This window comes from Solea senegalensis, linkage group LG4 (genome assembly GCF_019176455.1).
Source record: "Solea senegalensis isolate Sse05_10M linkage group LG4, IFAPA_SoseM_1, whole genome shotgun sequence".
Taxonomy (NCBI): domain Eukaryota; kingdom Metazoa; phylum Chordata; class Actinopteri; order Pleuronectiformes; family Soleidae; genus Solea; species Solea senegalensis.
This window is the reverse complement of record NC_058024.1, coordinates 25,222,556-25,235,445: the sequence shown is the minus strand read 5'-3', so window position 1 is coordinate 25,235,445 and position 12,890 is coordinate 25,222,556. Positions and strand designations below refer to the sequence as shown.

The following is a 12,890-nucleotide window of genomic DNA, read 5'->3' as shown; positions in this document are numbered from 1 at the left end:
GCCTGCTGTATCCCCTCTCCTGACCTCGTCAGATCAGTATTCTTTAAAAAAAAACAACAAAAAAACAGAAGCTGTACATGCTTGTAGACTGTAATAATAAATCAATTTTTGCTCGACACCATGTCATGTGATTGTTGTATATTTCAAACCAGTGTTGACTACAGAAAGTGTGGTAAGAAAGTCCAAGCAATGTAAACAACTATCTCTGTGTGGGATGCCCACTAGAAAAAGGAGTCTGTATTTGTGGGAGGGAGAGTTTGCCCTTTAAAATGATCGTGTTCATGTCTGTCGTGTATTTGACATTTCGACTCGCTTGGATTGCACTCGGACGGGAGTCGTCATGGAGAGAGCTGTGGTGCAGATCACCCTCTTTGGACTGCTGCTGTCTTTGGTTAGCGCTCAGCCGATCAAGGTAAGGTTACTAAGCCAGAGACAGTGCAGCACACTGCAGAGAAACACACTCAGTGTATCTCTATCTACATGAAAGTGCAGAAGAATATCACAAACCTGTTTGTTTTTTTGGTATTTCTGTACGTGTAAGCTTTCTCAGTTGCAACACACTGAACTCTGGCACTGGTAAACATCAGAAAGTGCAGGTGAAAGACCTGCAGTGTTCTGTCCGTATGCATTTATGTTTGAACCCACGTTACTTGCGTTGTCATGTCAGGGAGATCAACTGTGTAGAGCTTGAATTTCTGACACTTAAAGACGGGAAAGATTTGAGTTTTAATATATTTGCAGAGAATGAACAGAAGGCAATGCAATGAAGGAAATTCAACTTATGCTTGTGCAAAAACACACAGGTTTGCAGCAATTCTAGGACACGTCAGCGTGTTTGGGACATGGACAAGAAAAATAAATTAACCGTGGATGTTGGGGAAACAAAAAAGGTTTTCAGGTGCTTAAGGCAAAAAAATTGAGAAATTATTTTTCTTCATGTTTTTTTTATTATTATTTTTGCTCCAAAGCCATAATAATATTTAGTTTATTTATTTCATATCATTCACAAATAAAAAACAAAAAGGAACTTAATAGAAACACTAAGTCTTGAATGAAAAGGAGCCGAACAAAGAATAATCTTATCAACTCTGTCCCTTTATCACAATTAATACATTGACATAGTATATAAAACTGTTGCTGTTATGAGAAACAAGCAAATTACAAAAGTCAAAAACTGCTAATTTGAATACATTATATATATATATATATATATATATTTTAAATCCATGGTCCTACTGTACCGTAATATAATTTTTTTTGTATCACATTAATTTTAGACGGACAAACCAAGCCCTTACCCCTAACCATAACCATTTAACCATGTTTTCTGTTTGTTTGTTTTCTTTTATTGTTTTCTTTTATTTGTGCCTGTATTTTTGATGAAGACAATAATGTGGAGGCAGGAAACAGGGTGAATCAGTCAGGAAGAGACACAGAATCAGTACTTTTGCTGAAAAGGTCAATGTTTAGGTCCCAAATAGATAACAAAAACAAGCGCATTATACGCACACCGTAACCATCCCAAATAACCGTAACCATCCCAAATAAATGCCTTCTTCTAACCCTAAAACCAAGTCTTCACCCTCCTCAGAATCCGCCAACACAGCCACAAAGTACTGAAGATTGTGTACTTTGCTTTGTGAAATGATTCCAAAAAAATTTGGGTGTTTCAGCTGTCAAACCAATGAGATTTCACTGCCGCCTCCCACCAATACTTTGTTTTTCACCCTTCTGATCTTTGGTCAGTGAGTCATCAGCCAGCGATCAATGAAGCCTCTTATTTATTTATTTTTTTTAATGTTCCTGCCATATTTGTTCAGAGTGACTGGGACATCTACAGCTTTCACATCAACTCCACGGTGACCAGTCGTTATGCCACCACTCTCATCACAAGCCGCGTGGCCAATCGTATGGACGTGCCCAAGGAAATAGAATTCCAAGTCCGGATTCCCAAGAATGCCTTCATCAGTAAATTCAGGATGTATGTGAAGACAGGGATTTGTACATGAACGATGTATTAGTATGTGTATAAAGTTGTTTTTCCCCCTGGTCTTCCTCAGGTTCATAGATGGGCAGGAATACAATGGTACTGTGAAAGCTAAGGAGGAAGCTCAGCAGCAGTACACTGGTGCTGTGTCCCGTGGAGAAAGTGCTGGGATTGTCAGGTACTGAGCCGAGTGGATGGGTTTGTCGTCTCGTGCTAGGATTTAGGCTGAATTTGATCTTTTAATCGGAGACCATGTGTGTTTGTTTGAAATTAAAAATGTTACGCTGATTTCTGGATGGTTAGTGCACCGAGCGCTGGAGGATATATGCAGATTACAGTTTCTGTCATGCACAGGTTCACCTCCCTCTATCACTCCTTACAGTTACTGCCATCAGAGTCCCACTGGCCCATAAACCATTAAAAAAGTCAATCTGTCTATCTATCTATCTATCTATCTATCTATCTATCTATCTATCTATCTATCTATCTATCTATCTATCTATCTATCTATACATCTATCTATAGCATTAGAGTTCCAACATCTCTCTGCTTTTACCCCGATGAACAAGAGCAGGTCGAAACCAAAAACTAGAGCAATGTCAATTTTATGACACATAGTATTACCACATATTTATTTGTATGTAAATAGCTAATACAGTATACTATGTAACAATGACATATGATATAAACAAATGTGTTCCAGAATAATATTCCACAACTTAATATGATAATGGTGTAAGCTGTAATCACGCGACGTGAGGAGATACGACTTAAGTTAAGTTAGTTCTTATTAAACCCCTTAGGGAAAGTATTCCTCTGCATTTTGACCGGGGAGCATTGGGGGTTAGGTACCCCAGCCCTTTTTGGCCAGGTGGGGATTTGAACTGGCGACCCTCTGGTTACAAGTCAAGTTCCCTTTCCACTTGGCCACGGGCTTCCCCGCGGGCTGACTTAAGATGAAGGGTCTACCACTATATCCTCCACATGAGGGTCGCTGGTGCCAATCCCAGCTGACATAGGGCAAAAGGCAGCGCACACCCTGAACAGGTCGCCAGTCAATCACACTTAAAGACACGTTTCAAGAGTGTCCAATTTACCTAATCCCCAAATCTGCATGTTTTTGGATTGTGGGAGGAAACCCACGCACACGCGCATGCATGACACACATGAGTGTTCCTGACTGAACTATGACCTTGTCGTCCACGTCGCAGTTCTGTCGGGAGGACTCTGGAGGAATTTAAGACGTCTGTGAATGTGGCCGCTCACAAAAAGGTGACCTTTGAACTCACGTACGAGGAGCTGCTGAAACGCACACTCGGCAAATATGAGTTGCAAATCCACGCTCGCCCCATGCAACCCGTCAAAGACTTCAAGGTGTGTGTGTGTGTGTGTGTGTGTTTGTCTCTCCCGCTGTTATCGTCTCAGTGGTTATTTAGAGAATTGTCGCGCGGGTAAGAATGTTCTTCACGGTCATTTTTATTCTCACTGCCAGGTGGACGTGTACATTCACGAGAAATCTGGCATCAATTTCATCAACGTTAAAGGAGGACTAAGCAAAATGGCTAATGCCATCACCACGCAACATGTAGACAAACAGGTACAGTCTAACCGTGATGCTTATCCACAGCGTTTATCTTAACGACTTATTATTCTGGCTTATTTTTAGTATGTATATGCGAGTATGCATTCTTTGGGGCCGATGCGTTATAGATTTCCTTTATCCTTTTACAAATAATGGCATCTTTTCCAACATAATTTTCCATCAACATGTTTATTTTGCCGTATATTTAGATTCAGAAACACATCTACTATATGTATATGATATATATATATATATCTATATATATATATATATATATATATATATACATACATACATACATGCACACACTGACACATTACACTGTCAAGTACTGTTTGTGCCTCAATATCAGTGTCATATCATGTATAATTGCTTATAAATACAAGTCAGAGAAGTTGTTTTTAATAATGAAACCCATATAACTTTATTGGATGCTCCTGTTTGCAGGCGTGGGTGTATTTCTACCCCACAGAGGACCAACAGAAAACATGTGAAGGCTGTGGAGCGCAGGGTATGAACGGAGATCTGGTTGTCGTCTATGACGTCAATAGAGGCGTCAAACTGGGAGACATTATGGTACGACCCTGGAAGACAGGTTTAATGTTATTATTTAGCTGGAAATGCACATTTTCAACTGTCTTTTCTCACCAATTTTTCTTCTTACCCACCACAAGACGTCAGACGGGTACTTTGTTCATCACTTTGCTCCGTCTGATCTTACTCGCATACCAAAGAACGTCGTCTTTGTTATCGATCAAAGTGGCTCCATGAGTGGCAGGAAAATACAACAGGTACAGTGTGGATTGATGATTACAACTCGATTGGTACTGTTCAACTTCTGGTCTAGAGTGTCAACAAGTGTGACTGCAGATTACAACAACTCTGCTCACCTCCCTATCTTACCCAAGTGCATCATGGAACTATGGTGATGGACACATGCCGGAAGCGATGTCGTAATTCTTTGTTTGCATTCTAAGCTTCTAATTGGTTTGGGCTTTTTGAGCTGCAACATGGCGCGTAACTCGTCCCACAGTTTTTTTAGAAAAATGTATTTTATTTATTTGTCTTCGAGTAACCATGGCGACAAAAATTGCAAAAAACTGCAAAGAATTTCGAAAAAACGATTTAATCCCAGCCCACTTTGGAGTCTCACAGTGTCGTCATATTTTAACGTAGAGATGTGGTTGAAACTTTACACAAGACAAGACTTGGGACTTTTTCACTTAAATCAAAGTTTTAATACATATTACTGGTTTTAAACAATCGCAGTTTAAGTTTTAGACTTTTTTTTGGACATTTTCAGATTTTTATAATGAGTGTGTATTGCGAGGTTCATGAAAAACAAACTCTTCTCCTGCCCACAATTTCCAACCTACACAGACAATTTTTACATAAAAACTGCTATGGTTGTTGTCTAATTGTGCTGTTTTATTTTCATACAACTTAAAATAAACTGAAAGCACAGAGATTTTTTGGTCAAATCTCCCATTGACTCCCATGTTAAAACTCAGCTCTGGAGTTTTTTTAAATAATGAAGATGTTTTTCACCTGTTTTGGACAGTTAGAAACAGGTGTTTGGAAGGGGGAGGGGCTTGGGCAAGCTTTTTCTCTCTCTCTCTCTCTCAAAATACTTCAAGTTTTAAAGGTTCAATCCAACCAAATCGGCAGCAAGAAGCAGCATGATCAAAATCTTGCCGCGGAATTTTCTAGTTTTAAAGTTACTATGCAGTTTTCAAGTTATCATAGTAATCCAACATCATAACATGGTGTCATTTTAAAGTTTCAAATTCTTATCCGTTCCCCCCCACAGACGAGAATAGCTCTACGCCACATATTGTCTGACCTGGCAGAAGATGATTTCTTTGGTCTCATCACTTTTGATAGCATGCTTTTTCACTGGAAACGTGAACTTGTCCAGGCCAGCCAGACGAACCTGGACAACGCCAAAAAGTTTGTAAACAATATTAGAGACAGAGGAAGTGAGTTTTTTTTCGGTCAATATATGTATTTTGGGACATCAGCATTTGATAACAAAGATATAATTGTTGTTATTATCTTTTTAGCCACAGACATTAACAAAGCAGTGTTGGAAGGAGCGCGCATGCTGAATGCAACTTCCAGGGAAGGTGCAGCATCTATCCTCATACTGCTCACTGATGGAGACCCTACGTCAGGTGACAATAAAACACTTGCATCTATCATGTGATTTCTCAGCAGCCTGCTAAAGCCCACTGATGCAACGTCAAGATCAGCATTACAATTCTAACATGTACACATTGTAAGTTCTTGTCAGTGCATAGATCGCTCCTTATCTTGTCTGTGCAGGTGTGACTAACATTGAAACAATACAGGCGAATGTCAGAAAGGCCATTGCAGACAAATTCCCTCTCTACTGTCTTGGCTTTGGTTTTGATGTGAATTTTGAGTTCCTGGAGAAGATGTCACTGCAGAACAACGGCGTGGCACGGCGGATTTACGAGGACTCTGACGCTGATTTGCAGCTGAAGGTAACCTCAGCACTTCCTTCTCAGTATACATACATTCATCACCACGTGATAGACCTACAGCACGCACATCACATGTTGACAGGGTTTCTACGAAGAGGTGGCCACTCCTCTGTTGACAGATGTGACCATGGTCTACATGGGTGGGACCAATTTGACCCAGACAAACTTCAGCCAGTATTATAACGGCTCTGAGATTGTGGTGGCCGGTCTGATCACTGACAACAACGTTGAAGCCTTTGTCCCACAAGTCGTGGCCATTTCGGTGAGGATCAGTCCACACTGTATATTTGCTTTAACCTGCTGAAATATTCCCTATAAGTCCCTATTTAAAATTTGAATGTGCACTGTGGTAGGGAACTAAAAGAGTGATGTTTTCTGACACAAACACCACCTTTGAGTCCACTGGAACAGTGTCCGACGTCCGCATCCAGAGAGTTTGGGCCTACCTCACTGTCAAACAGCTTCTGGAGAAACAGTGAGTGTGATGACCTATAACCATGTAATTATCCATTTAGAGAACACTCCTATTTCTAAATTTCAATTTTGAGGCAATATGTTGATTATCATAAAAATGCCCATCACTCTTGAACCAGATGTAAATCTCTTAAACTGGAGCGGGATGGAGTGGGAGTGAAGTATTGTTTTTAGTGGCTCCGTGTGTCTGTCTGTCTGTTTGTATTTCCGCACTTGCACTTGCCAGCATGACCAGCAGAGGCTGCCAGAGACTTGTTGTACTGGTTAAATTTTGCCGGAAGCCCACTTTTGGCCCTTTCCCACTTTTGATTGATTTGATTCAGATTTGATGCATGTGTGGAGGTTGGATTGGATATGTGATGTGCTGACTTAAGGCAAGTAGACGTGCAGGCTTGTAATAATGGACACACCCTACTCGTACTTTCATGTTGGCGATAATTACTCCGAGGCTGTTTATATGACAAACAGTTGTTTGTTGTTTGTCTTTGCTCAGTACTTCCTCCATGTCACAGACATTTCCCTGGTAGTTGTTGGAGATTAACCCACGTTTTTAGGATTGTGAAGTAGATTTAACTGATCTACAGTTCGCCTTGATTTCTGTAAGCAAGTAAGTAAAGCTTTATTTGTGTAGCACCTTTAAAAACAGCAATTTACAAAGTGCTTTCACATACATAATAAAAATGCACAGAAAAGGAAGAAAGCAATGAGATGAAAGGATAAACACCGCTTTACACTCTAAATAAAGAGATAGAAAGATAAAAAGACGGCATCACATAAAAGCAAGTCTTTAAAAATGAGTTTTAAGAAGAGATTTAAAAGATGACACTGAGTTCGCAAGCCTTATCTCCGCGGGCGGGCCGGTCCAAAGCCGGTCACCCCTGGTTTTTAGCCTCGGCCTCAGAACAGTTAAGAGAGACCCGCCCATGGATCTAAGGCTGCGAACAGGCTCGTATGGGGTCAGCATGTCAGACATGTATTCAGGGGCTCCACGAGGGCTTGACCAGCCTTAAAAGTGATCAGTAAAATCTTAATATCAATTCTAAAACGTACGGGGAGCCAGTGGAGTGAAGCCAAGATTGGAGTAATGTGATGCCGTCTGTTAAAACCGGTGAGAAGCCTGGCTGCTGAGTTTTGAACCACCTGGAGACGGGAGAGGGATTTAAAGTTGATGCCGGTTAGAAGGGAGTTACAGTAATCTAAGTTACAGTAAACTATTTCTAAATCAGGCCGTGTGAGCTAGCATTTAAAAAATACTACAACCCAACTCAACTAAGCCTTCAGGGTAACGTTTTGTTTTTAAGTCGACAAAAACAGTGAGACCACAAGTTATTAATTTAAAATGTTTTATTTTTAAACCAATGGGCATATTTAACTAACTGAAATAATTCTCGGTAGCAACTGGAAACACCTTTAAAGGCGACATAGACCGGAAGCTCCAATTAACGCTGCGCTTGTGTGTGTATCTGCGTCATTACCTCGTTTATGAAACCCTAAAGTTTCAGAACAAACAGTTCAGCCACTGCTGAGAAAATAGGGTTGTATTGTTTTCCTGGGCTCTGCGAAGTTGATCGGCACTTCCCTATGCTGATGATGTCATCAGTATACCTCACCACTCCTCTCACCACCGTAGCTCCTCCTGGTGCGGGCACTAGTCTGGGCACATCCGGTTGCGTACATTCAACCGCAGAAGAAGAAGAACTGCTCTTGTTGTAGCTGCTGAGATGCAGAGCATCCACCGTGCCAGAGGGGGAGCTGTGTATCTGAGAGCTGGCCTATCTATTACGTCACTTCCAGGTACCTGGCCAATCACAGGACAGTAGGAAAGCTCTCGTTGGCTGGCCAATCACAACACAGTCCACATTCTGGGTGATTTTGGTCTCGGATAACGAGAGCGTCAGTGAGGAGATATTTTGATCGGCTCGTTTGCAGCGACTAGGAGGTTTTTAATCATGAAAACAAGTGAATATATGTAAGTAGACCTCCATAACTAACATATATGTGCGATACAAGCATTCTATGTCACCTTTAAAATAAATTCCTCCGCTCACATGTTCCCGGACGGCACGTATAATACCAGCTCAGCACACTTGGAACTATGCTAGTGGAAACTTAACTGTACCATGGCGAGTAGAAACGTCTAGTGACAGATTTAAGATTCATATCCAGTTCACAGTTAAGTACAGTAGCAAGTTCATCAGTTGAACATGCACCATGATTGTATGTATGTACTGTAAGTGTGTACATACATTTGCATATGACTCATAACACAGGCTGCAGTTGTCTGGAGCAGAGCAGGAGAAGGTGAAGAAAGAAGCCTTGGAGCTGTCGTTGAAGTACGGTTTTGTGACACCACTTACATCCATGGTGGTGACCAAGCCTCCAGGGGAGAGCACAGATGTGCTCCATAAACCCAAAGAGGGTAAAGCACCACCACTACTACCACCACCACCACCACGTTCACATGGTTCCTCTGCAACAAGAAAACAAGGGAAACTGATGCATCATTTTGTGCAAGGACATTTACGACCACAGGCACTACCAGATGGACGAGCACGACCAGGACGAAAAGGACAAGGAAGACAAATAGGACAAGCAGCACCACCAGGACTACCAGGACAAATAGGACAAGCAGGACTACCAGGACTACCAGGACAATCATCAAGTCCAAGTCTATCAGTGGATCACTTGAGTCGTGCTGGTGAGCAACTAAACCTCTAACCCTATGAAAAACACATATTCATTGCAAAGTCAGTAGTCTTGAGCTTCACATGAATAAAGTTACTAAATGAAATAGATTCACTGTAATGGGATTGTGGAATGTACTTTTACCCATCAAATTTCAAGTATATGATAAGATGAAAAGTGTTTGTGCTTCAAATGTGATCATTTGGGGTTAATTCATCAACAGTAATGAATTACTTTAGAGTATTTCTTATTTTCCTTGTTGTCATTCTTTGCTGGCTCCACCATGTGCACTGGATATAACTAAACTATGTTTTTTTGTTTTTTTGACTTATTCCTGTGTACATGCACACACATACACTAGAATTAGAGAGGATTATTAAGTTCTAACTTGTAAAATCTAAGAACCACTAAAAATAACCCTCAGATTCTAACTCTTTGTGTAACTTTTTCCACAGGGGATATGAGCATGTTTAATGCTTACGGCTCCATGGCGACTGATGGTAGGGTACTACATGAGTTCAAGTCATTGTATAGTTCACATCAAATCTGTCCAATTCGATATTTAATAAAATCAAATCAAAAAGCAATTGTTTTCATATTTTAACCCTATTCTACCACGTCATTTTTCTGCCCGTGTAAAATCTAACAATCACTAAAAATAATACTCAGATTCTACATTAAATACAAATTTACCTTTTGGATTTTGCAGTATTTTGTCTTTACTATATACACGTGTGTGCGAATATAACTATCTTTGTGTGAATGTTTTCACAGATGACGTCCCTCAATTTTTGATGCCGATTGCATACGGTAGAGTACTACACGCGTCCAAGTCAAGTAAAGTAAAGTTCACATTGAATCTGTCCAATGGAAAATATCACAAAATAAAGATAGAAGACATGTACACTCAACAAAAATATAAATATGCTCTATAAATAACTGGTTTTACTCCTTGTGTGAATAATATCATGTGTATATAACTACCTTTGTATAAATGTATTCACAGATGCATATGATTTTGACATGGATGATATACAGGCCACCATTTCATCACATGTGCCACATACAACTGCTGGTAGAGTACAAGTCTTTGTATAGTTTGTATCAAATATTGCTGTATTGGAACTATCACAAAATATTGATGAATTAGTGAAATTTGGAAATATGTCACAGAAGTCACAGTTCAAAAAAGCTCTTTTGTGACTTCTGCACAATTATTGCTACTTTATATCGCGACTAAAAATGCGATATAAAATGAATCATAATGTTGACTCAACAACACATAAGACGAAAAAAAACCCATATTTTTTTAAAGCCTGAATTTGTGACCTATAAACACACACACGCCCCCAGGATGTCCATATAAGGAGTTGTGTATTTACCATGTGTTAAACTGGTAATAGATTTTTAGAACATGCATTTTCATCCCACTGAGTGACTCTGTGTGTCTCTAGTTCCTTCTTCCCACAGGTTTTTGCTAAAAACTCAGTCTCTTCCCCTGTGCTTTGACGTCACTGGAGACGCTCGCCTTAAACTGCTTCACTATTCCAGCAGGGGTCAGTAAAGTTCCTGTTCCTTACAGCAGAGGTGTCAAACTCAAATGACCATGTGGGCCAATGAAAAAAGCTCAAAGTCATCACACAATAAATATTGCAATAAAGATATTCAAAGATATTTCACAGAGCTTCAAAGTAAGAGTGCTTGTGTGATATGGAACGATGAAGAGGAGGTCATAGGTCATGTGTTTTTATTTAAACATGATAGAAAGTTTGACGCCTCTCCTTTTGTCCTCCATCGTCATAGAAAGTAGATAATATAATTTTTTATTCTGCTCAGAATCTCTGTGTCAATACGTCCCATGTAGAAATCCTTATTTACTCCCGAGTTGAATTTGTTTTTTTTGTTGTTTTTTTTTTAACCAGAGCTGTCCGTCAATGGTGAGCTGGACTCTTCTGCCAATGGTGGCTTCACAAAGATTGTCATTCACTTCAGCGCTGACCAACACGTGGAGATAAACACCAGTGAAATCATTGTGCGAGAGGGAAATAAGACGTCACACCACACCGGAGAGGACCCGATCACAGCCGGGGGGTAAGCGTACAGTGTTAATGGTCAGTAGTCAGTGGTGTGAACAGGTGTGAGGCCTTACTTCACATCACAGCAACTCTTATTTTGAAATAATCTGGGGGAAATATGCGTAGTGTCTTGAAAAGGGCAAACAGTTAGGACCAGTATAAACTAATCTACTGTTACAGTTTGTCATGACACAAATTAAGTGATAAAGGAAACTTCTAGCCACTAGAAGACGTTTGCAATGTGGTGTGGTATTAATAGTATACAATCTATAAGTGTGGATCACATCCCACTGATTGGCCTTGGAGGTTTTGCAAGTGGGTCTCAGACTGGGCTATAAAAAATCTCTCCCATTCAACAAGTTTGTCTAAATAGTTTGCTCTGCTTTTTCTTTCAGGAAAATCAAAGTTACATTATATTGAAATATGTGTAATACATTATTATTATTATTCTTTATTCATAAATGAATGTTACATTGTCTGTTGTATCTGTAACACGAGACTTCTCAGTTGTCACATTTGTGTACGCATATTGAGATCATTTGAGATTATTTCCGGTGCCGATTATTATTATTATTATTATTATTTATCGGTAACGGGGACAAAATAGTTGAATACAATGTTGATGTCGGTTTGCTTTAGTGTCTGCAGTGAAATGTGAACTGTTGCATGTTTTTCTACAGTGTGACGGTAATCAAGCGGAACAAGGAGGTGGATGTTGCAGCTGGAGACGTACGCCTCGTCGTCTTACTTCATGAGAAAGACGGCATGAAATTCCTGTGGCCGGCGATAAGACAGCAGCCAGCTGACAACGCCTACGCCCACGGAATTTTAGGTGAGTGAAAAGGTCGTGTTAGTATGTGCTTTTGTGATTTATGAGCACTTTATGATTCCGTACCTGTGAAAGGTGCAATGTAAATACAACTTACATAAATAAAACTGACATACTTACTTACTTGCACTATGTTGCTGTTGCCTCTGTCTGTCAAATCACTTCCTGTGCGCAGCAATACGAGGCTGCACGAGAATCACAAACAATCGCAGCTGTGTGAACTCATTTGACTGTAGTTTTAATGGAACTGTAATGTATTTTTAAACTGCTGTAAGTTTGTCTTCTGTGCGTCCAGGTCTAAACGCCACAGTTTATGAGGAGGTGCAGCAAAGTCCTGGAACTAAACTGAAGATTAATGACCAAGTGTTTGACGTGACCAGGTACATGTGCTGTGTATTCTTGGCTTTTTTTGATATGCTACAATAATTATTATGCTAATATACAAATGTATGTGACCATTTATGGTTTTGTGTGTGTGTGTGTGTGTGTGTGTGTAGATCCAGTGCTGTTGACTATAGCATTGCCTCTCCTCCAACACTGGAATGCTGGCTCGTGTCTGCTGCCACTGCTCTGCAGAGACCGTTGGATGATTTCATTGTCATGCAGCTTTAATTAGGAAAAAAGAAAAATGTTGAAAACGCCTTGAAATGATTAAAAAGGAAACGGGTCAATAAATAGATTTCAGTTTGGAGTTTAACGGGTTAGTCCATTCTTTGGTTTCATTCTTTGAAATTATTAAGAATAACTTGGC

The 12,890-nt window shown here is 40.1% G+C and overlaps 1 protein-coding gene across 2 annotated transcripts; it reads left to right on the top strand.

Annotated features, from left to right (window-relative positions):
* The first annotated feature begins 309 nt into the window (after positions 1–309).
* itih3b.2 (inter-alpha-trypsin inhibitor heavy chain 3b, tandem duplicate 2) lies at positions 310–12,836 on the top strand. Of its 2 annotated transcripts, none has more exons than XM_044023072.1 (21): positions 310–412; positions 1,821–1,981; positions 2,061–2,165; positions 3,199–3,361; positions 3,480–3,584; positions 4,017–4,145; positions 4,244–4,360; positions 5,380–5,548; positions 5,633–5,743; positions 5,895–6,076; positions 6,159–6,338; positions 6,430–6,551; positions 8,821–9,248; positions 9,691–9,735; positions 10,010–10,045; positions 10,242–10,310; positions 10,690–10,791; positions 11,158–11,326; positions 11,991–12,142; positions 12,435–12,519; positions 12,637–12,836. In XM_044023072.1, exons 1-21 carry the CDS (start codon positions 341–343, stop codon positions 12,749–12,751), a joined length of 2,817 nt encoding a protein of 938 aa, XP_043879007.1. In that variant the 5' UTR covers positions 310–340; the 3' UTR covers positions 12,752–12,836. The 2 variants fall into 2 exon arrangements, with proteins under 2 accessions (XP_043879007.1, XP_043879006.1); XM_044023071.1 differs by having other exon boundaries at positions 10,010–10,072.
* Positions 12,837–12,890: the final 54 nt, after the last annotated feature.